The following is a 24,972-nucleotide window of genomic DNA, read 5'->3' as shown; positions in this document are numbered from 1 at the left end:
AAGAGGGGGCCATTACATTAATAATAAAGAGGGGGCCATTATATTAACAACGAGAGGGCCATTACATTAATAATAAAGAGGGGGCCATTATATTAACAACGAGAGGGCCATTATATTAATAATAAAGAGGGGGCCATTATATTAACAACGAGGGGGCCATTATATTAATAATAAAGAGGGGGCCATTATATTAACAACAAGGGGGCCATTATATTAATAATAAAGAGGGGGCCATTACATTAATAATAAAGAGGGGGCCATTGCATTAATAACAAAGAGGGGGCCATTATATTAATAACAAAGAGGGGGCCATTATATTAATAACAAAGAGGGGGCCATTACATTAATAATAAAGAGGGGGCCATTACATTAATAACAAAGAGGGGGCCATTATATTAATAATAAAGAGGGGGCCATTATATTAATAATAAAGAGGGGGACATTATATTAATAATAAAGAGGGGGACATTATATTAATAATAAAGAGGGGGACATTACATTAATAATAATGTATTGGCCCCCTCTTTATTATTAATATAATGGCCCCCTCTTTATTATTAATATAATGGCCCCCTCTTTATTATTAATATAATGTCCCCCTCGTTATTAATATAATAGCCCCCTCTTTGTTATTAATATAATGGTAGTCTCTCCAGTCTCCACTCTTATTAATACTATGATGTCCACTGACTGAGTACTGTCAGTGGTCCTCCTCTCGTGCCCCCAGTGCCTCTGCAATAAGGGTAGAACGTAAGGGTACATAAAAAAAAATAAAAAATTAATACTTACCTCTCTCTCCTTCACAGCTTGTGGCATCCTGGTACAGGCGGTCACCAATGCCTCGCTCACTGTGCCTTCCCGCGCCGCATCATCTCGCGAGATCCGACGCAGGAGGTCACAGTGAGGTACGTGACTAAGTCCTGCGTCGCACCTCAATTGAAGCCGCTCCCCCGGCCCCTCCTCCTCACTTCGCCTGCCCAGCTGCCCTGCACAGTGCGCGTCACGCAGGGCCTCTCCTCTCGGCCTCCGCTCCGCCCCCTGTAAATCGTATTTTAGTTATTCAGCTGGGGCTGCGTTCTCCTGGCTTGAGGGGGCCCCCGTGGGCCCCCCTGACTCAAGGGCCCGGTCGCAATTGCGACCGCTGCGACCCCTATAGCTGCGCCACTGGGTCATACTGTCACGGCTGAGGATGGGGAAAACCCTCAGCCGTGCGGTATCAGCAGATGGAGTGGTCGCTGCTCGACCAGGACAACAGGATTAGGGAGCAGGTCACCTCCTAATCGCATCCCTAACCTGACCCTGACTCCTAGCTACATGAGCCAACCTTGATGGTAGGAGGGCTCATGCTCCGGAACCTTGAAGTCCCTGCTCAAGATGGCCCTAAACTAGGAGCTGGGTAGACAGCCCGTTCCTCCTGGACACGGAAGAACAGGAGTCTAAAGTGGCCAAGCAACACAGACAGGGGAACATAAACAGACATATGGCAATGACAGGTAAGTGAGCCTAGTACCACACTTACCTGCCACAGACACACTACCTGGAACCCAAGTGCTGCTGTCCCCAAACACCAAAGACAGAGCACACCACACACATCACAGGAAACCATATGCTGCAATAAGAAAAGACCAAACAAACATCTACCAAACACCATAAATGAAGTAAACACACATCTTCATAACATAGTGAATCACAATTTATGACCACAAGGGTGGCCCTCACTGGCAGATGGAAATGAGACCAGGAGAGTTCCTCCAGCTTACAACAAGGCTGGAGTACCCCTCAGACATCATGTCTTAACTGAGGCTTTATAGCCCATGCAGCCACACCCACAATCGGACACACCCAGTGCACACACACTAGGAAGGAAGTTAACCCTTCCAACACCAGGGAAGGGAAGACATCAACTTAAAGGGGAAGTACACACACAAACTTCACCTGTTGCCGCGGGCAACGGCATGCGTGGCAACCATGTCCTGGGGATCAGCCATAGGGCTGAGACACTGCCACCACATGCAAACAACACTAAACGTTGCCATGGGCAACCAAGTGAAGGAAAGTGTCACAAAACACACCATAGGCCGTGACAGGAATCAGCTGACGACGGTGTAAAAGGAGTGCGCTTCTTCTGGGCGCTAACATCGACCTGTAAGGCTGAGTTCATACTTGAGGCCATTTATTAGGCCAGTTTTGGCAAATTTAAGTATACTTTCTTATAATTTAATCAAGTTTTGGTTTAATAAAATTAATGTTAACATATTTAATAAATTTAATAATAAAAATTAAATGTTGCGTAAGACAGGAGAGAATCGGCCAGTCTTCTCTTTATTCAACGACGTGGTGTTGCGATGGAGAAAGCATTCCAACAAAAAAGATTGCTCTCCCGCTTGAGCCCAATCCTGTCAAGATTGATGCAAGTGCGGTATTGACTGCTCATCCAGCAAGATACTTCTGGGGCAACCTGCCTGGCATGCTTAGGCCTCTACTAGCGACAATGAGAAGAAGACAAAGCTTCAAGATTGCTTGGAGCCCGGAAGAGTTGCGAATTCAATCAAGATTCAAACCAACCAGGGCCCAGTCTCTTCATCAGGGGTTCACAGTCATCATGGAATGGAAAGGAGGGCATCCTTATTATATTTAATAAATTTAATAATAAAATGTAATTTAATACATTTTATAATAAAAATTAAATTTTTCCTAACACAGGAGGAGGAGGACATCCTGTGGTGCACGGAGATGGTCTTCGGATTCCCACACAGACATCTCAGAAATGAACCGCGGCTCCCAAAAGCAGCTCCTGGGAAGCTCATCCGTCATCTATTCGCCCCACTTTATTTTGGAAGTGTGTAGAACCCGTGTGGAAACCCCACACTGCAGATTGATCATGGAGACACCGAATTTTATAATATAAATGGAATGAATTTCATAATAAAAGGTTAAAAAAATGTTATAATAACTTTTATTTTTTTTCTTAGGAGAGAATCCGCCAGTCTTCAGTCTTCAGTTTTTTCAGCGACGTGGAGGGTTTTGCGATGGAGAAAGCATTCCAAAAAAACAATTCCTCTACACCTGGAGCCGACTCCTGTCAAGATTGATGCAATTGCGGTATTGGCTGCTCATCCAGTAAGATACTTCTGGGGGAACCTGCCTGCCAGGCTTAGGCCTCTACTAGCGACAGACAATGAGAAGAAGACAAAGCTTGTTCTTTTCTGTACATTTAATGAATAATTTTTGGGGCCTGTACTCTACTGGCCTGCAGTAAAATTGATATCTAAATATATCTAAAGACCGTCTAATATACCCCCAGATACATAATCACTTGATGTTTTCTGTCCGGTGAATGCCTAATGTTTGGGGCCTGGACTCCCATGACCTAAAATAAAAATTGACAAGGCTCCAGCAGGGCACATTTTTGAGAGTTTCAATTTAAGACGCATAAAAATGGCCCCTGATTAAAATACATATTTTTTGTGGGAATTTTTGCCATTGATCCCTCTCTGGTATGTCACTGTCCATGTTGTGGGACGATTTGAGCACTTCTTGTAATTATTTGGTGGCTGCAAATATGAGCTGAAGGTATTTCAGGTTCGCCTGCCATTAAAGTGAATGGGGCCCGCCGCAAACTTGCGGTTCATGAACATTTGATCGCCTTCTCGCACCGTCCCGGCCGATGTTCGTCCATCACTAGTTTCCACTGTACAGGCATTAGTGTTGAGCGAAGCAAATTTCAGGGCAAATTTGATTCTCCGTGAAGCCAAATTTCCTCGTGCTTCATGGTAGCGAATCGATTTTCACTGAAATAGTGTAAAAAAAAAAAAAAAAATCATACTTATCTCATCCATTTGCTCGTAACTAGGGATGAGCGAATCAACTTCGGATGAAACATCCGAAGTCAATTTGCATAAAACTTTGTTCTAATACTGTACGGAGCCGGAGCTCCGTACAGTATTAGAATGTATTGTCTCCAATGAGCCAACGTTATTGCTTCGTTATTGCTTGGAACAATACCCGAGTTCGGGAAATGTTTTTTCACAGTACAAATTAATTTATGAAGTTATTGTGCGAAGTCTTGCGAGACTTCGCGAAGCAATAGCTTCAGCTCGAGTCAATACATTATAATACTGCTCCGTACATGATTAGAACAAAGTTTTATGTGAATCGACTCCAGATGTTTCATCCGAAGTCGATTTTCTCATCCCTACTCTCGACGGTCCGGCCGCCGCCATCTTGATTGAAGATCTCATAAGAAATCCGTCACCACCCCGGCCTCCGTGGTGACGCCATCACAGACTGAACAAGATTTTGGACTGTCAAGGGCAAATGGATGAGATAAGTATGATTAAATCTATTGATTTTTTTTTAAACCGATTATTGCTATCACATCGCCATGATTATGTATGAATATGGCATCCGAGGGGTACAGTGATGACACAATTGCCACACCATGTCATTGCACCCACTACTTAGAAATAAATGCACTTCATGAAGAAGTAATTCGTCACAAAGCGAAAAAAAATTTAATTCTTCTCTGATCTCTAACATGTATCTTAGGGGTGTTATGTGTTATGGTACGCTCAACCCTTTCTAGCAAAATCAGAAATTCAAAAGCCAAATGGTGCTCCTTCCCTTCTGAGCCCTAATGTGTGCCCATACAGTAGTTTATGACCAAATATGGGGTATTGCTGTACTAAGAGAAGAAATTATGGAGCAATTTGTGTGATTGCCTTTTCTTCTGTTAACCCTTATGCAAATGAAATGTTTTGATGTAAAACGACATGGTATTGGAAACATCTTATTTTTAATTTTTATGGAGCATTTCTAATAAACTCTATGAAGTTCCTGTGGGGTCCAACAAAATCTATCACATCCACATGTCTATCATCAGTCAGTTTTTATTGTTACATATAATGGAATCAGAATCCTTGATTAAATTATAACATAATTTAAGATTCAATCATGTATCATGTGAGAAACAGAGTAACTTGCACACTGAATATTATAGGAACATTGTTATATGAAACTTTCTGATCTTGGCTACAGAGCCCAACCTAAATGCTCATTGTCTAGTGGTTCATGACTATAGACCTACCAACAAGCTATGGCTAATTAGAGTTGGGATCAGTAGGACAATCAGTTTTCTTCACACAATCAAAACCAGATAATATGTAGCCTTCATCACAGACACATCTTGGAGAACATCCACAGTCTGAAGGGACATTTGGGTTGCCACATTTAGGTTGACAGTTTGATCCACAGGGTTCATAGTGCTTATTGGGTCCGCATTTTGCGTTGCAATCTTCTGGCTTAACACATTCACCGGTTCCACTCTGTGGTATTAGCCCAACATTGCATCTACAGCCCCAATATTCATAAGGTGGGCACATAGTTCCAAGGTCCACAGAGTCACATGTTAGATCACATCCTCTAATTAGTCCATAATGATGGTCTGGTGGACATTGTGGAACTGCTGAAGACAGAACATCTAGTGTTAGAAAATTGTTACCAATGACAAGGTCAGTTTTACAGAAGTAGAATTTTCTATTTCTCCTTTTTAATATGGTAGGACACTGGTGAACATTGGGGTCTTCTGTAAATTCTATATGGTAGTTAACAAGTCTCACAAATAATTTCCTGATGTTTTGTGGGTTCTCTACGGGTTCTCAAGTTTAATCCCACAAATTCTAAAAACATACTGATTGGCTCCTGAGCCCCCTGGCAATCGGCTGATATTGCAGAAGAAGTTCCCCTGTGGTGGCCACTATAGAGGGAATGAAGTATTAAGTGTGTAATACATGGACAGATGAAGCTGCCACTGTGACGGTCACTGCTCTCCATTTTGGCTCACAGCAAGTAAGCTACTACCGCCAAAGATTTACTTTTCAAAAAATGATATTAAAACACAAGGGAATATATTTATGTTTTATTAGCGGAGGATTTCAATATCATGGGCTCCCACCAAATAATATCGCAGAAATGAATAATTAAAAATGAAAAATGAGAATTAATTCAATCTGATATCTATAGTAAAAAAGACATATAAAAATTCATCAAGGGATATACTATAGTACACAAAATACAGTCCATGCTTTGGGGCCATTTACAAGACCACACTGCACGTGGCGAAGGTATATACAGTATCGCTTGAGCCTGCTTATATTAGTAGTTTGTAAACATGATGATTCTAGATATTTTTATATGTATTGGGATACACGGTATTAGTTTAGGTTCATTCTCATTTTCTGTTTTTCTACTTTCTTAGACTTATGCCATTGTCATTCTTTTTCTCCTTTTCTTTCTTTCTCTCTATGTGACTCCGCTCTCCCATATCTCTCTCTCTCTCTCTCTTTTCTTTCTCTACCTGGCTCTTTGCAGCAAAGGTTCCCTCTCCACCAACTCTTTCTGTGCATCAACCTCTATATAATTTTATTTCTCTGTCTTTGCAGCAGCTCTCTCCTCTCTTTGTATTTTCAGCAGCAGTCTCTCTTCTCACAGTCTCTATCTTTGGAGCAGCTCTCTCCTCTCTCTTTGCATGTTTAGCAGCTCTCTCTTTCTCTCCCTTTGCAGCAGCTCTTCATTTTTCACTCTTGGCAGTGGCTGGACCCTCTCACTTCGCTACCTCTGCACAGGCTCCTTTCTCTCTCTGTCTTTCCCCTGCAACAGCGCTCCATCTTTCTCTTTTTCACTCTGCAGCATTTCTCTCCTCTCTGGTATTTTCAGCTGCTTTCCCCCTGTGTGCTCTCAACAGCAGCACTCCTTCACTGTTCTCTTTATTACTCTTAGCAGTGGCTCCACTCTCGTTCTGCTCTCTCTTTGCAGCAGATCACCCCTTTCTGTTTACTGCTCTTTGCAGCATGTCTCTTCTTTCTTTCTTTCTTTTTTTTTTTTTTTTGCAGCAGCCCTCTCCTCTCTCTTTTTTCAGCCGCTTTCACACTGTTTACTCTCAACAGCAGCACTCTTCTCTACTTTCTCTCTGTTTGCAGCACCTCTTCACCTCTTTTCACTCTTTCTGCTCTCTCTTTGCAGCAGCTCACCCCTTTCTATTTACTACTCTTTGCAGCATGTCTCCTCCTCCCTCTCTCTCTCTTTCTCATTCTATTTGCAGCAGCCCTCCTCTCTTTCACGTGTTATCTGAAAAGCCGCTCTCTCTACTCTCTCTCTAGTTTATTAGAATGTGTTACATTGTTTCTACATAACTGTACATTCTGCTTACCTGAGGTTGGTAAGACGTTGCAGTCCGCCTGCCACTGCAAGACTAAAGGGGGGAAAGTTAGTTGTTATTATTGAGAAAAACGTAAAGCGTACAGCGGCTCACCCCCGTAGCGTATGGGTAGGTGCTCACCCTCTGGTCCTACCCTCAGGACCCAAGAGAGAAAATGGAAAAATATAGAAATGAGGGGGCACTCTCAAAAGAGATCACTTGATATAATGCAGATATTTATTAATATATTAAGAACATACCCTTAAAAATCATTAAAACATACATAAAACAAATGTGCAAAACGTCACTGGTGATGATCCTACCACCAACTCTAGATGTGAATAGGGGAATGCCAACAGTATAGCAATATGATGGCAAGATGAATGTCCCAATGAGAGTTCTGTTCCACAAAAGTGTAGGAATGACACTAAAGCCAATGGCGTTAGAACAAAAGTGATACAGTCGGTACCGGCCCTGTGGCACAGTCCTAATGGAGCGATGATAGAGTTAATGTCCCTTTGTCCGATATTCTGGACATACAGAGGTATAGGACAAGTTAGACTCCAGTACTCACAGTCTCTTGTCGCTTGCGATGTTCCGGTCTTACCCTTCTGGCTGACTCTCCGCAGCGCTGATTTTCCAGGCGGCCGTACACTCACAGCGTCCCGCGTAGTGTACTCGGCCAAGACGTGGCATCCCACGTGACCTGGTAGTCTAGGGTGCCGGCTGGACGCTGAGCTGACGTCACTGGTGTGCGACTTGAGCTCCGGTTCAATGCCGGAGACGAATCTCGTATGTTAGTATCTTTCAAGTGAAGAGCTTTCTTGTTCTTTTCAGGAATCCAAGCTCACTCTGTCTTTGCCAGACGCGTTTCAGGGTCATGCACCCCTTCCTCAGTGGCCAACTGAGTGAGTGGATTCTCACTCCTTATATATGGGTTTTTGCCTTTCCCACAATCCCACTTTTCTGGGCTTCTCCTAATAAGTGGGATGGATTGCATTGTTGCTTACTTGTATCACTGTTCGCAGCATAAAACATATTTAAATGAAAGTTATAACCATAAATAACATCCCATACATTTATTAATAATAAAAACAGGTCTATGGAGAAGACTACACGGTCAGAATGACATTTTGGAGAAAACCGCATCAAAAACGCATCCAAAACGCAATCAGTATGAACTGCGCCTTATATGCGTTTTCGATATTTTGATGCTTTCCAGGGTCTTACAATGAAGCCTATCCATGTGTGTTATTTTGGCATGTATCGGTTAGTGGTTTTCTTGCCATATTCATTGATTGTATTTGAGAGGAGCCTTCCATAAGAGAATATAAACATTTTTTAGAGGCTGAAAGGGGTTTTGAACTCATAAAGCCTGGACATGGGGCAACAGCATTACCACTGAGCTACCAGCTTGCCTTTAGGTAGGATCATCACCAGTGACGTTTTGCACATTTGTTTTATGTATGTTTTAATGATTTTTAAGGGTATGTTCTTAATATATTAATAAATATCTGCATTATATCAAGTGATCCCTTTTGAGAGTGCCCCCTCATTTCTATATTTTTCCATTTTCTCTCTTGGGTCCTGAGGGTAGGACCAGAGGGTGAGCACCTACCCATACGCTACGGGGGTGAGCCGCTGTACGCTTTACGTTTTTCTCAATACAGTACCCTCAACAGCTGAGCTCCCCTTGTTGCGAGATGGACATTTGGGAACATTTGGATAACAAATACAGAAAAATTGAAGCTTTTACCTTCAATTTAGAAGGTGAAGCATCAATAGATACAAATAGATCAATGGATGATGTTTTTAGGGCTCTGGAGAAGACTCTTCAACGGCAGCTGCGCAACAAGTGGGAGATTCGATCACTTGCGCAATATCTAGATAAGGGCCTCATCCCCAGAGGTTTGTCACTCACCAAGACACCTGCATCAGACTTGGTGGATGACAAATTCAAAAAAGAATGGGATGGCTTCCTGAAAATACAATCAGGGGCCCTTATACAGATGATTATTAAAAGAAGGATACAAATGACAGACGAGATGACAGGGCAAATAGACATCCTAAAAAAAGAAATGGAAGCATTCCCAGACACGGATGCAGTTCGCAAATGGCATGAGAGAATTTGCAAGAATTTGGACACATTAGAAAGGGAAATAATAGGCAGAAAATCAAGAAAACTATACCATATGGAGAGGAAGGTGGTCACTGATAGGTATGAACAAAGGGAAGTAGAGCACACCACAGCACAGGGACATTTTGATAATGTCAAAATCACAAATAGATTTGAGACACTTGCAACACCTCATTTTTTAGATTTTACACCCCCACATCACAAAACACGTACGAGGAGCACACGCACTCCCACTCCACCACGACAGGAGATACAAATACACAATCATTCAACACAGGGTTATGCCCACGATTACAATTTGAGGGAGCGTCCGAGGGAGTATGCACAGAGCAGAGGGAATCACCAAACACACAGACAGGAACACAGACACTATCAGAACACAGCACATCACCACACACCAATAATGAACAGACAGAGACACGAGCACAACGAACAACGCGGAGAGGACGACATGCACAAAAGAAGAAAACACAGAAATTAGCCGCAATACCTACCAATGTAATAAATATCAGTGACACTGTCCTCACAGACATTCAGGTGCAGCTTTTGAACAAAGGTTTAAAGTTTGCTCCTACTAATCCTATGGATAAATTTGCCACATACATTGGTGTGGAAAAGTTTATTAGACGCCTATGTCTTAAAAAATATTTCCTGAAAAATCCAATAAATAGGGAGGTGGATTTGATGGGGAATACTGCCAAATACCCACATACAGATCTAAAAGCCAGGTCAAAAAAATTTCCAAGACAGGAGATTAGTAGTGAAATGACCACATTCAAGAACAATGTAGAACGTGATCTGAGAAAAATTAAAAGTCGTAGGGTCAATACAAACTTGAACAAAGAGGAAATTAAGGCCATTAAATCACTACAAGAAGTGAATAATATCACAATTAGGCCAGCAGATAAAGGCGGGGCCGTGGTGATACTCAATACGGCAGACTATACACAGGAATGTCGTAGACAACTAGGATCAGAGAATACATATCAGAGGCTAAAAGGAGATCCTACACAAGAGTACCACAATATTCTGAAGGGCTACTGTATAAGGTGAACACAAGCAGGTTTCCTTTCGGAACAGGAAGCTAGATTTATCCTGGACACCGAGGGGAGGATTCCAATGTTCTACTGTGTCCCCAAGATCCATAAGAGCCTGGAAGCACCACCAGGCCGCCCAATAGTGTCGGGTATCCAGTCCATATCATGTAATCTATCTAGATACGTTGACCAATGGCTTCAGCCGTACGTCAAACGGGTGCCATCTTACATTCGAGACACCACCGACATTATTAAAACATTGGAGAATGTCAAATGGGTGGATGGATGGATCTTGGGGACACTGGATGTTGGATCTCTCTACACTGTGATAGAACACACTGGGGGGATTCAGGCATTGCATGAACAATTATCGGGTGATGCCGGGCTCCCCAGTGAACAGCTAGCATTTCTATTAGATGGCGTGAGATACATCTTAACTCACAACTATTTTGCTTTTGACAATGAATTTTATCTGCAATGTACCGGGACCGCCATGGGCACCAGATTCGCCCCCAGCTATGCCAATTTATTTTTGGCACAGTGGGAGAAGGAAACCATTCTACCCAGGCTGGGGGCGGATCTGGTGCAGTGGCGACGATACATTGACGATATTTTATTTATTTGGCAGGACACAGCCGAATCCCTTGATCTGTTTCTAAATAATATCAACAACAATGATAGGAATTTGGTATTTAGTCCTGCCATTAGCAAAGAAAAGGTTGAATTCCTCGATTTGGAAATATGGATCAAGGAAGGTCAGTTGCAATGCAACACATTTTTCAAGCCAGTGGCCAAAAACAGCTTCATCAGGTTTGCTAGTTGCCACCTTCCACGGTGGCTGATCAACATACCAACCAGTCAGTTCCGCAGACTCAAGCGGAACTGCACGGTTGACAGAAAATTTGATGAAGAGGCAACTGCCTTGAAACAGCAACTGCTGGATAGAGATTATCCAGTCCAAGTTGTAAACCAATCATTGGAAAAAGTAAAAAAGATGGAAAGGGAACAATTCTTTGTGACAAGCGAGCCACAATCACAAGATGAGACAATAAGGATTATCCTTCCATTCAGTTCCCAATATAAAGTGGTGGAAAGGAGTATCCGAAAACATTGGGGACATCTGCTGAATGATAAGCTAGTTGGGCCCCTTTTGAGTGATACACCAAAAATAACATACACAAGGGCCAATAGCCTAGCGGGGAAAGTAGCCCCAACTGTTAAAGTCAATAAAGATAATCAGAAACAATTGAAAAATAACTGGCTGGCAATAAATAGGGTTTTTTAAGTGTGGCAGGTGTGCGAATTGTAAAATTACAAATTTCCCCAAAAAAACTACTACAGTAGTATCCACAGTAAACTCTTTCAGTCTGGAAATACGAGAGTGTTTAACCTGTGATTCAACTGACGTCATATACCTATTGGAATGTGGATGTAGGAAACAGTACATAGGTAGGACAAAAAGAACACTTAAAAAGAGGGTAGCGGAACATGTGGCAAACATTAAAAAGTCTAGAGACACACTCCCTATCGAAACATTTTAAAGTTCAACACAATTGCGATCCAACCAGCCTTAGATTCACGGCTATAGAAAGGGTCAAGAAATTATGGAGAGGGGGTAACCATATTGCACACATGTCTAGACAAGAATCCCGCAGAATCTTCGAATATGACACCATTGTTCCCAGAGGCCTCAATGCCGAGATGGAGGTGTTTGGGTTTCTGTGAATATTGGGGGGTCGTCCGGTGGGGATGGGACATCGCAGTTTGCCGATTATCGGCGCTGTGATCTCCCCTCCCCATGGGAAGGCTCCTCTCAAATACAATCAATGAATATGGCAAGAAAACCACTAACCGATACATGCCAAAATAACACACATGGATAGGCTTCATTGTAAGACCCTGGAAAGCATCAAAATATCGAAAACGCATATAAGGCGCAGTTCATACTGATTGCGTTTTGGATGCGTTTTTGATGCGGTTTTCTCCAAAATGTCATTCTGACCGTGTAGTCTTCTCCATAGACCTGTTTTTATTATTAATAAATGTATGGGATGTTATTTATGGTTATAACTTTCATTTAAATATGTTTTATGCTGCGAACAGTGATACAAGTAAGCAACAATGCAATCCATCCCACTTATTAGGAGAAGCCCAGAAAAGTGGGATTGTGGGAAAAGCAAAAACCCATATATAAGGAGTGAGAATCCACTCACTCAGTTGGCCACTGAGGAAGGGGTGCATGACCCTGAAACGCGTCTGGCAAAGACAGAGTGAGCGTGGATTCCTGAAAAGAACAAGAAAGCTCTTCACTTGAAAGATACTAACATACGAGATTCGTCTCCGGCATTGAACCGGAGCTCAAGTCGCACACCAGTGACGTCAGCTCAGCGTCCAGCCGGCACCCTAGACTACCAGGTCACGTGGGATGCCACGTCTTGGCCGAGTACACTACGCGGGACGCTGTGAGTGTACGGCCGCCTGGAAAATCAGCGCTGCGGAGAGTCAGCCAGAAGGGTAAGACTGGAACATCGCAAGCGACAAGAGACTGTGAGTACTGGAGTCTAACTTGTCCTATACCTCTGTATGTCCAGAATATCGGACAAAGGGACATTAACTCTATCATCGCTCCATTAGGACTGTGCCACAGGGCCGGTACCGACTGTATCACTTTTGTTCTAACGCCATTGGCTTTAGTGTCATTCCTACACTTTTGTGGAACAGAACTCTCATTGGGACATTCATCTTGCCATCATATTGCTATACTGTTGGCATTCCCCTATTCACATCTAGAGTTGGTGGTAGGATCATCACCAGTGACGTTTTGCACATTTGTTTTATGTATGTTTTAATGATTTTTAAGGGTATGTTCTTAATATATTAATAAATATCTGCATTATATCAAGTGATCCCTTTTGAGAGTGCCCCCTCATTTCTATATTTTTCTAGTTGTTATTATTGCATTTTTTGTTTTTAATTTAGATACAAAGCAATGGTTTTATTCCACATGCAGCAGTCAGTAAGCTTGTAAACGTCATCTTACACATTATATGAAGTGCAGCAGATCATGACATAAATAATCCACCAAAGATATGAACAGTAATCTAACATAACATGGTTTTAAAGGTGGGCAACCACTTTAAAGAAGAAACTAAGAAACTCTATACAATGGGAAGGGGGGGGGGCTTTTTCTAATATCAATATGATCCTATTCTACATTCTGAAGTGCTTTCTGGAGTCAGCAGTGAATGTATAGGACTGCGGACATGATGGGGGGGATGATATGCGCTCCTACATCTCTACTATGAGCCCCCAAAAGCCCCATAAATACTCACCAGCCACCAAGAAGACCACAGAAACTCTCAGGAAAACCATGTTTTCAGCAGATAGGAAAGTGGAGGTGACTGAGGAGAACAATACAGACTAGTGATAAGCTATGCATCTATGGAAAGCACAAGAAGAAATATAGTACAACTAGTGATGGACTAAAACAAAGGGATTAGATATAGTAGATAGATATGAGATAGATAGATAGATAGATAGATAGATAGATAGATAGGGAGATAGATACAGTCAGGTCCATAAATATTGGGACATAGACACAATTCTAAATTTTTTGTCTCTATACACCACCACAATGGATTTGAAATGAAACGAACAAGATGTGCTTTACCTGCAGACTGTCAGCTTTAATTTGAGGGGATTTACATCCAAATCAGGTGAACGGTGCAGGAATTACAACAGTTTGCATATGTGCCTCCCACTTGTTAAGGAACCAAAAGTAATGGGACAGAATAATAATCATAAATCAAACTTTCACTTTTTAATACTTGGTGGCAAATCCTTTGCAGTCAATTACAGCCTGAAGTCTGGAACGCATAGACATCACCAGACGCTGGGTTTCATCCCTGGTGATGCTCTGCCAGGCCTCTACTGCAACTGTCTTCAGTTCCTGCTTGTTCTTGGGGCATTTTCCCTTCAGTTTTGTCTTCAGCAAGTGAAATGCAGCTCAATCGGATTCAGGTCAGGTGACTGACTTGGCCATTGCATAACATTCCACTTCTTTCCCTTAAAAAACTGTTTGGTTGCTTTTGCAGTATGCTTTGGGTCATTGTCCATCTGCACTGTGAAGCGCCGTCCAATGAGTTCTGAAGCATTTGGCTGAATATGAGCCGAAAATATTGCCCGAAACACTTCAAAATTCATCCTGCTGCTTTTGTCAGCAGTCACATCATCAATAAATACAAGAGACCCAGTTCCATTGGCAGCCATACATGCCCACGCCATGACACTACCACCACCATGCTTCACTGATGAGGTGGTATGCTTAAGATCATGAGCAGTCCCTTTCCTTCTCCATACTCTTCTCTTCCCATCACTCTGGTACAAGTTGATCTTGGTCTCATCTGTCCATAGGATGTTGTTCCAGAACTGTGAAGGCTTTTTTAGATGTCATTTGCCAAACTCTAATCTGGCCTTCCTGTTTTAGAGGCTCACCAATGGTTTACATCTTGTGGTGAACCCTCTGTATTCACTCTGGTGAAGTCTTCTCTTGATTGTTGACTTTGACACACATACACCTACCTCCTGGAGAGTGTTCTTGATCTGGCCAACTGTTGTGAAGGGTGTTTTCTTCACCAGGGAAAGAATTCTTCGGTCATCTACCACAGTTGTTTTCCGTGGTCTTCCGGGTCTTTTGGTGTTGCTGAGCTCACCGGTGGGTTCCTTCTTTTTAAGAATGTTCCAAACAGTTGTTTTGGCCAGGCCTAATGTTTTTGCTATCTCTCTTATGGGTTTGTTTTGTTTTTTCAGCCTAATGATGGCTTGCTTCACTGATAGTAACAGCTCTTTGGATCTCATCTTGAGAGTTGACAGCAACAGATTCCAAATGCAAATTGCACACTTGAAATGAACTCTGGACCTTTTATCTGCTCATTGTAATTGGGATAATGAGGGAATAACACACACCTGGCCATGGAACAGCTGAGAAGCCAATTGTCCCATTACTTTTGGTCCCTTAACAAGTGGAAGGCACATATGCAAACTGTTGTAATTCCTCCACCGTTCACCTGATTTGGATGTAAATACCCTCAAATTAAAGAGGACAGTCTGCAGTTAAAGCACATCTTGTTAGTTTAATTTCAAATCCATTGTGGTGGTGTATAGAGCCAAAAATGCTACAAATGTGTTGATGTCCCAATATTTATGGACCTGACTGTAGATAGGTGGTAAATAAATAGATAGATACATTAGACAGATAGATTAGCATCTGGAGGAGCGACATACGAACATCACAGAAGCTGACAGTATACCAGACCCTGCAGATGGAGTACAAACTGCCCCATATCTGGAGAAACTCCCCAATCCAAAAAACCGACTGATTCTGAGCCGGTACAGACTGAGCGCTCACAGCCTGCTCATTGAATCCGGGCGTCACCGACAGAGGTACATGCCCAGGGAGAGCAGACTGTGCCAGCAGTGCGACCAGGAGGCCGTGGAGGATGAGGCTCATTTCCTGCTGCGGTGCCCCAAATACTCAGCAGTGAGGGAGGCTCATTTCAGGAAACTGTCTGATCTCTGCCTAGACTTCACCTCCATGGAGGAGGAAGAGAGACTCTCCATACTGCTGGGAGAAGAGGAGAACACAGCAGCCACAGCAGATCAATATATTACTGCCTGTCATAGACTAAGAGGAGCCTGATATACCATGGACTCCTATACCCCCACCCTGTATATGTCACCATCCCCCAACCCTACCCAATTATTTCCCACTTGCCTTGGCAATGCTAAAATGTATTTAGTCCTGCCAATAAAGCTGATTTGATAGATAGATAGATAGATAGATAGATAGATAGATAGATAGATAGATAAATAGATATAGATAAATATGAGCTAGATCAGGGATCAGCAACCTTCGGCACTCCAGCTGTTGTGAAACTACAATTCCCAGCATGCTCCATTCATTTCGATGTGAGTTCTAAGAAGAGCAGAACAAGTATGCATGCTGGGAGTTGTAGTTTCTCAACAGCTGGAGTGCCGGAGGTTGCCTACCCCTGAGCTAGATAGATAGAAATGTGATAGATAGGTGGTATATAATAGACAGATACAGTAGATAGATAATAGATAGATACAGTAGATAGATAATATATATATAAAGTAGATAGATAGATAGATAGATAGATAGATACAGTAGATAGATAGATAGATAGATAGATAGATAGATAGATAGATAGATAGATAGATAGATAGATAGATAGATAGATATGAGATAGATAAATAGATATGAGATAGATATATATGAGTTAGATAGATAGAAAGAGAGATAGATAGATAATATAAATATCTTCACTAGAGTTGAGCGAACACCTGGATGTTCGGGTTCGAGAAGTTCGGCCGAACTTCCCGGAAATGTTCGGGTTCGGATCCGAACTTCGTCCCGAACCCGAACCCCATTGAAGTCAATGGGGACCCGAACTTTTCGGCACTAAAAAGGCTGTAAAACAGCCCAGGAAAGAGCTAGAGGGCTGCAAAAGGCAGCAACATGAAGGTAAATCCCATGCAAACAAATGTGGATAGGGAAATGAATTAAAATTAAAATTTAAAAAATAAAAATGAACCAATATCAATTGGACAGAGGTCCCATAGCAGAGAATCTGGTTTCACGTCAGCAGAGAATCAGTCTCTTCATGCCATAGCAAAGAATCTGGCTTCATGTCAGCAGAGAATCAGTCTCTTCATGCCATAGCAGAGAATCTGGCTTCATGTCAGCGCAGAATCTGTCTTCATGTCATAGCAGAGAATCAGGCTTCACGTCACCCACCACTGGAACAGGCCACTGTCACACATTTAGGCCCCGGCACCCAGACAGAGGAGAGCGGTCCCGTAACAGAGAATCTGGCCTTATGTCAGCGCAGAATCTGTCTTCATGTCATAGCAGAGAATAAAGCTTCACGTCACCCACCACTGGAACAGGCCACTGTCACACATTTAGGCCCAGACACCCAGTCAGAGGAGAGAGGTCCCGTAACAGAGAATCTGGCTTGATGTCAGCACAGAATCTGTCTTCATGTCATAGCAGAGAATCAGGCTTCATGTCACCCACCACTGGAACAGGCCACTGTCACACATTTAGGCCCAGGCACCCAGGCAGAGGAGAGAGGTCCCGTAACAGAGAATCTGGCCTTATGTCAGCGCAGAATCAGTCTTCATGTCATAGCAGAGAATCAGGCTTCACGTCACCCACCACTGGAACAGGCCACTGTCACACATTTAGGCCCCGGCACCCAGACAGAGGAGAGCGGTCCCGTAACAGAGAATCTGGCCTTATGTCAGCGCAGAATCTGCATTCATGTCATAGCAGAGAATCAGGCTTCACGTCACCCACCACTGGAACAGGCCACTGTCACATATTTAGGCCCAGGCACCCAGGCAGAGGAGAGAGGTCCCGTAACAGAGAATCTGGCCTTATGTCAGCGCAGAATCTGTATTCATGTCATAGCAGAGAATAAGGCTTCACGTCACCCACCACTGGAACAGGCCACTGTCACACATTTAGGCCCCGGCACCCAAACAGAGGAGAGCGGTCCCGTAACAGAGAATCTGGCCTTATGTCAGCGCAGAATCTGTATTCATGTCATAGCAGAGAATCAGGCTTCACGTCACCCACCACTGGAACAGGCCACTGTCACACATTTAGGCCCCGGCACCCAGACAGAGGAGAGCGGTCCCGTAACAGAGAATCTGGCCTTATGTCAGCGCAGAATCTGCATTCATGTCATAGCAGAGAATCAGGCTTCACGTCACCCACCACTGGAACAGGCCACTGTCACATATTTAGGCCCAGGCACCCAGGCAGAGGAGAGAGGTCCCGTAACAGAGAATCTGGCCTTATGTCAGCGCAGAATCTGTATTCATGTCATAGCAGAGAATCAGGCTTCACGTCACCCACCACTGGAACAGGCCACTGTCACACATTTAGGCCCCAGCACCCAAACAGAGGAGAGCGGTCCCGTAACAGAGAATCTGGCCTTATGTCAGCGCAGAATCTGTATTCATGTCATAGCAGAGAATCAGGCTTCACGTCACCCACCACTGGAACAGGCCACTGTCACACATTTAGGCCCAGGTACCCAGGCAGAGGAGAGAGGTCCCGTAACAGAGAATCTGGCCTGATGTCAGCGCAGAATCTGTCTCCATGTCATAGCAGAGAATCAGGCTTCACGTCACCCACCACTGGAACAGGCCACTGTCACACATTTAGGCCCAGGCACCCAGGCAGAGGAGAGAGGTCGCGTAATAGAGAATCTGGATTCATGTCAGCACAGAATAAGTCTTCATGTCATAGCAGAGAATCAGGCTTCACGTCACCCACCACTGGAACAGGCCACTGTCACACATTTAGGCCCCGGCACCCAGGCAGAGGAGAGGTTCATTCAACTTTGGGTTGCCCTGCAATATAAGGGTAAAATGAAATTAAAAATAGTATTGAATGAGGAAGTGCCCTGGAGTAGAATAATATATTGTTAAGGGGAGGTAGTTAATATCTAATCTGCACAAGGGATGGACAGGTCCTGTGGGATCCATGCCTGGTTCATTTTTATGAACGTCAGCTTGTCCACATTGGCTGTAGACAGGCGGCTGCGTTTGTCTGTAATGACGCCCCCTGCCGTGCTGAATACACGTTCAGACAAAACGCTGGCCGCCGGGCAGGCCAGCACCTCCAAGGCATAAAAGGCTAGCTCTGGCCACGTGGACAATTTGGAGACCCAGAAGTTGAATGGGGCCGAACCATCAGTCAGTACGTGGAGGGGTGTGCACAGGTACTGTTCCACCATGATAGTGAAATGTTGCCTCCTGCTAACACGTTCCGTATCAGGTGGTGGTGCACTTAGCTGTGGCGTGGTGACAAAACTTTTCCACATCTCTGCCATGCTAACCCTGCCCTCAGAGGAGCTGGCCGTAACACAGCTGCGTTGGCGACCTCTTGCTCCTCCTCTGCCTTCGCCTTGGGCTTCCACTTGTTCCCCTGTGACATTTGGGAATGCTCTCAGTAGCGCGTCTACCAACGTGCGTTTGTACTCGCGCATCTTCCTATCACGCTCCAGTGTAGGAAGTAAGGTGGGCACATTGTCTTTGTACCGGGGATCCAGCAAGGTGGCAACCCAGTAGTCCGCACACGTTAAAATGTGGGCAACTCTGCTGTCGTTGCGCAGGCACTGCAGCATGTAGTCGCTCATGTGTGCCAGGCTGCCCAGAGGTAAGGACAAGCTGTCCTCTGTGGGAGGCGTATCGTCATCGTCCTGTGTTTCCCCCCAGCCACGCACCAGTGATGGGCCCGAGCTGCTTTGGGTGCCACCCCGCTGTGAACATGCTTCATCCTCATCCTCCTCCACCTCCTCCTCATCCTCGTCCTCCTCGTCCTCCAGTAGTGGGCCCTGTCTGGCCACATTTGTACCTGGCCTCTGGTGTTGCAAAAAACCTCCCTCTGAGTCACTTTGAAGAGACTGGCCTGAAAGTGCTAAAAATGACCCCTCTTCCTCCTCTTCCTCCTGGGCCACCTCCTCTTCCATCATCGCCCTAAGTGTTTTCTCAAGGAGACATAGAAGTGGTATTGTAACGCTGATAACGGCGTCATCGCCACTGGCCATGTTGGTGGAGTACTCGAAACAGCGCAACAGGGCACACAGGTCTCGCATGGAGGCCCAGTCATTGGTGGTGAAGTGTGTCTGATCCGCAGTGCGACTGACCCGTGCGTGCTGCAGCTGAAACTCCACTATGGCCTGCTGCTGCTCGCACAGTCTGTCCAGCATATGCAAGGTGGAGTTCCACCTGGTGGGTACGTCGCATATGAGGCGGTGAGCGGGAAGGCCGAAGTTACGCTGTAGCGCAGACAGGCGAGCAGCGGCAGGGTGTGAACGCAGGAAGCGCGAACAGACGGCCCGCACTTTATGCAGCAGCTCTGACATGTCGGGGTAGTTGCGAATGAACTTCTGCACCACCAAATTCAGCACATGCGCCAGGCAAGGGATGTGCGTCAAACCGGCTAGTCCCAGAGCTGCAACGAGATTTCGCCCATTATTGCACACCACCAGGCCGGGCTTGAGGCTCACCGGCAGCAACCACTCATCGTTCTGTTGTTCTATACCCCGCCACAACTCCTGGTGTGGCGGTGTGGGGCCTGTCCCCCAAACATATGAGTTTCAGAATGGCCTGCTGACGTTTACCCCGGGCTGTGCTGAAGTTGGTGGTGAAGGTGTGTGGCTGACTGGATGAGCAGGTGGAAGAAGAGGAGGAGGAAGCTGAGTAGGAGGAGGAGGAGACAGGAGGCAAAGAATGTTGCCCTGCGATCCTTGGCGGCGGAAGGACGTGCGCCAAACAGCTCTCCGCCTGGGGCCCAGCCGCCACTACATTTACCTAGTGTGCAGTTAGGGAGATATAGCGTCCCTGGCCGTGCTTACTGGTCCACGTATCTGTGGTTAGGTGGACCTTGCCACAGATGGCGTTGCGCAGTGCACACTTGATTTTATCGGACACTTGGTTGTGCAGGGAAGGCACGGCTCTCTTGGAGAAGTAGTGGCGGCTGGGAACAACATAATGTGGGACAGCAAGCGACATGAGCTGTTTGAAGCTGTCTGTGTCCACCAGCCTAAATGACAGCATTTCATAGGCCAGTAGTTTAGAAATGCTGGCATTCAGGGCCAGGGATCGAGGGTGGCTAGGTGGGAATTTACGCTTTCTCTCAAATGTTTGTGAGATGGAGAGCTGAACGCTGCCGTGTGACATGGTTGAGATGCTTGGTGACGCAGGTGGTGGTGTTGGTGGTACATCCCATGTTTGCTGGGCGGCAGGTGCCAACGTTCCTCCAGAGGCAGAGGAAGAGGCCGAGGCGGCGGCAGCAGCAGCAGAAGAGGCCGAGGCAGCAGCAGAAGAGGCCGAGGCGGCAGCAGCAGAAGAGACAGCAGGGGGAGCCTGAGTGACTTTCTTGTTTTTAAGGTGTTTACTCCACTGCAGTTCATGCTTTGCATGCAGGTGCCTGGTCATGCAGGTTGTGCTAAGGTTCAGAACGTTAATGCCTCGCTTCAGGCTCTGATGGCACAGCAAGCAAACCACTCGGGTCTTGTCGTCAGCACATTGTTTGAAGAAGTGCCATGCCAGGGAACTCCTTGAAGCTGCCTTTGGGGTGCTCGGTCCCAGATGGCGGCGGTCAGTAGCAGGCGAAGTCTCTTGGCGGCGGGTGTTCTGATTTTGCCCACTGCTCCCTCTTTTGCTACGCTGTTGGCTCGGTCTCACCACTGCCTCTTCCTCCGAACTGTGAAAGTCAGTGGCACGACCTTCATTCCATGTGGGGTCTAGGACCTCATCGTCCCCTGCATCGTCTTCCACCCAGTCTTGACCCCTGACCTCCTGTTCAGTCTGCACACTGCAGAAAGACGCAGCAGTTGGCACCTGTGTTTCGTCATCATCAGAGACGTGCTGAGGTGGTATTCCCATGTCCTCATCATCAGGAAAAATAAGTGGTTGTGCGTTAGTGCATTCTATCTCTTCCACCCTTGGGGAAGGGCTAGGTGGATGCCCTTGGGAAACCCTGGCAGCAGAGTCTTCAAACAGCATAAGAGACTGCTGCATAACTTGAGGTTCAGACAGTTTCCCTGATATGCATGGGGGTGATGTGACAGACCGATGGGCTTGGTTTTCATGCGCCATCTGTGCGCTTTCTGCAGAAGACTGGGTGGGAGATAATGTGAATGTGCTGGATCCACTGTCGGCCACCCAATTGACTAATGCATGCACCTGCTCAGGCCTTACCATCCTTAGAACGGCATTGGGCCCCACCAAATATCGCTGTAAATTCTGCTGGCTACTGGGACCTGAGGTAGTTGGTTCACTAGGACGTGTGGCTGTGGCAGAACGGCCACGTCCTCTCCCAGCACCAGAGGGTACACTAACACCACCACGACCATGTCCACATCCGCGTCCCTTATTAGATGTTTTCCTCATTGTTCCCGTTCACAACAATTTTGAGAATGGCAAATTTGGGAATGCTTTTTCAACCCAGAACAAAAAGTTTGCTTTTACGGTCACTACAAATAACTTGACCAGCTAAAACTGTGCAGATTTGGTTGAATAGAGATGTGAGACCTGTTTTTTTTTTGCGCTGTGTGACAGTTATAGGTTTAATCACAGAATGACACTTCTATCAGCACACTAGCGTGTGTTTTAGGTTTTTCTGAATCACACTATCAATACCTTCAATGTAAGATTTTCTTTTTGGGATAGATTTCAAGTAGGCCTGAAATACCAGAAACTAGTTATTTTGAGAATGGCAAATTTGGGAATGCTTTTTCAACCCAGAACAAAAAGTCTGCTTTGACGGTCACTACAAATAACTTGACCAGCTAAAACTGTGCAGATTTGGTTGAATAGAGATGTGAGACCTGTTTTTTTTTGCGCTGTGTGACAGTTATAGGTTTAATCACAGAATGACACTTCTATCAGCACGCTAGCGTGTGTCTTAGGTTTTTCTGAATGATACTATCAATAACTTCAATGTAAGATTTTCTTTTTGGGATAGATTTCAAGTAGGCCTGAAATACCACAAACTAGTTATTTTCAGAATGGCAAATTTGGGAATGCTTTTTCAACCCAGAACAAAAAGTCTGCTTTGACGGTCACTACAAATAACTTGACCAGCTAAAACTGTGCAGATTTGGTTGAATAGAGATGTGAGACTTGTTTTTTTTTGCGCTGTGTGACAGTTATAGGTTTAATCACAGAATGACACTTCTATCAGCACGCTAGCGTGTGTCTTAGGTTTTTCTGAATGATACTATCAATAACTTTAATGTAAGATTTTCTTTTTGGGATAGATTTCAAGTAGGCCTGAAATACCACAAACTAGTTATTTTCAGAATGGCAAATTTGGGAATGCTTTTTCAACCCAGAACAAAAAGTCTGCTTTGACGGTCACTACAAATAACTTGACCAGCTAAAACTGTGCAGATTTGGTTGAATAGAGATGTGAGACTTGTTTTTTTTTGCGCTGTGTGACAGTTATAGGTTTAATCACAGAATGACACTTCTATCAGCACGCTAGCGTGTGTCTTAGGTTTTTCTGAATGATACTATCAATAACTTCAATGGCAGATTTTCTTTTGGGATAGATTTCAAGTAGGCCTGAAATACCACAAACTAGTTATTTTCAGAATGGCAAATTTGGGAATGCTTTTTCAACCCAGAACAAAAAGTCTGCTTTGACGGTCACTACAAATAACTTGACCAGCTAAAACTGTGCAGATTTGGTTGAATAGAGATGTGAGACTTGTTTTTTTTTGCGCTGTGTGACAGTTATAGGTTTAATCACAGAATGACACTTCTATCAGCACGCTAGCGTGTGTCTTAGGTTTTTCTGAATGATACTATCAATAACTTCAATGGCAGATTTTCTTTTTGGGATAGATTTCAAGTAGGCCTGAAATACCACAAACTAGTTATTTTCAGAATGGCAAATTTGGGAATGCTTTTTCAACCCAGAACAAAAAGTCTGCTTTGACGGTCACTACAAATAACTTGACCAGCTAAAACACTGCAGATTTGGTTGAATAGAAATGTGTCACGAGGGTATCAAGAGCCACGTCTGACTCCGTTATACCCGGGGTCAGGAAGTCGCAGCGGGTGGCTGCGCGCTCTTTATCTAAAGATCACGTTGTTTCTTAGTGATTGTTTTCTGTGTTTGCCTTGCTATCCTTTTTGTCTCACTCACGGATCCGTAGCTTCTCCTTCTCAGCTGTTTCTTGTCTGCCACTCCCAACCTCCTTATATTCTCCCCTCACACTTCTCTAGTTGCCAGTTATAGAGCTTCCTGCCTGGACATCTATACTGACCCACTGGAGTTGTGAATCCTGGTTGTCGTTCCAGAGTGCTACCCTCCGGATCCCTGTTGGGCTTATTGTTGTCTCCTGTTGTCGCCCGCCTGGGATTATATGTTGAGTCTGTGTTGTCTGTCCTCCCCTTGGTGTTTTCCCTTAGAGCTAGTGGTGCGGACTAGTGTTCCCACCGCCCTGTTCACTATCTAGGGCTCAGCTCAGGGAAAGCCAGGGCTTTAGGCACGTGATCGGCGTACGGGTGAGGAACCCGTCTAGGGACGTCAGGGCAGCCAGGTGCCAGCCGCAAGGTGAGTCAGGGGTCACCACCTTCCCTCTCACTTGGGCAGGGCCTTCCTCGTTCCCTCCCTCTGTGTCACGTATGTGATAGCCATGCCGACCGTGATATTATAACTGGCCATTACTTTTTTGAGAAAAAAAAAAAAAAAAAATATTTTTTATTTTTTTGTTGTGTTTTTTTTCTCTACTTAGAATCCAATATGGATCCTATTGATGCCTTGGCAGAACAGCTTCAAAGCCTGTCTTTGGAGGTGGCAGGATTGAAGGCGTCTGTTCTCCAACAACAGCAGCAAATGCAGCAGACCGCACCCCCAGCGGTTGCTATGGGTAACCAGGTTGTTACAGAACCCAAGGTTGCTCTTCCTGACAGATTTTCTGGGGGAAGGGACAAATTTGCGACGTTCCGTGAGGCCTGCAAATTATATTTTAAGTTGCGCCCTTACTCCT

General features: G+C 44.7%; 1 protein-coding gene across 2 annotated transcripts; it reads right to left on the bottom strand.

The window, feature by feature from the left end:
• Positions 1 to 4,873: 4,873 nt before the first annotated feature.
• Positions 4,874 to 13,814, bottom strand: LOC120986806 (zonadhesin-like). Of its 2 annotated transcripts, none has more exons than XM_040415508.1 (3): positions 13,702 to 13,814; positions 7,208 to 7,249; positions 4,874 to 5,464 (listed from the first exon to the last, which is right to left on the bottom strand). In XM_040415508.1, exons 1-3 carry the CDS (start codon positions 13,739 to 13,741, stop codon positions 5,100 to 5,102), a joined length of 447 nt encoding a protein of 148 aa, XP_040271442.1. In that variant the 5' UTR covers positions 13,742 to 13,814; the 3' UTR covers positions 4,874 to 5,099. The 2 variants fall into 2 exon arrangements, with proteins under 2 accessions (XP_040271442.1, XP_040271443.1); XM_040415509.1 differs by having other exon boundaries at positions 4,874 to 5,461.
• Positions 13,815 to 24,972: the final 11,158 nt, after the last annotated feature.

Source organism: Bufo bufo, chromosome 1, assembly GCF_905171765.1.
Source record: "Bufo bufo chromosome 1, aBufBuf1.1, whole genome shotgun sequence".
Taxonomy (NCBI): domain Eukaryota; kingdom Metazoa; phylum Chordata; class Amphibia; order Anura; family Bufonidae; genus Bufo; species Bufo bufo.
Note: the sequence above shows the minus strand (reverse complement) of the source record. Positions and strands in the feature narration are given on the sequence as shown.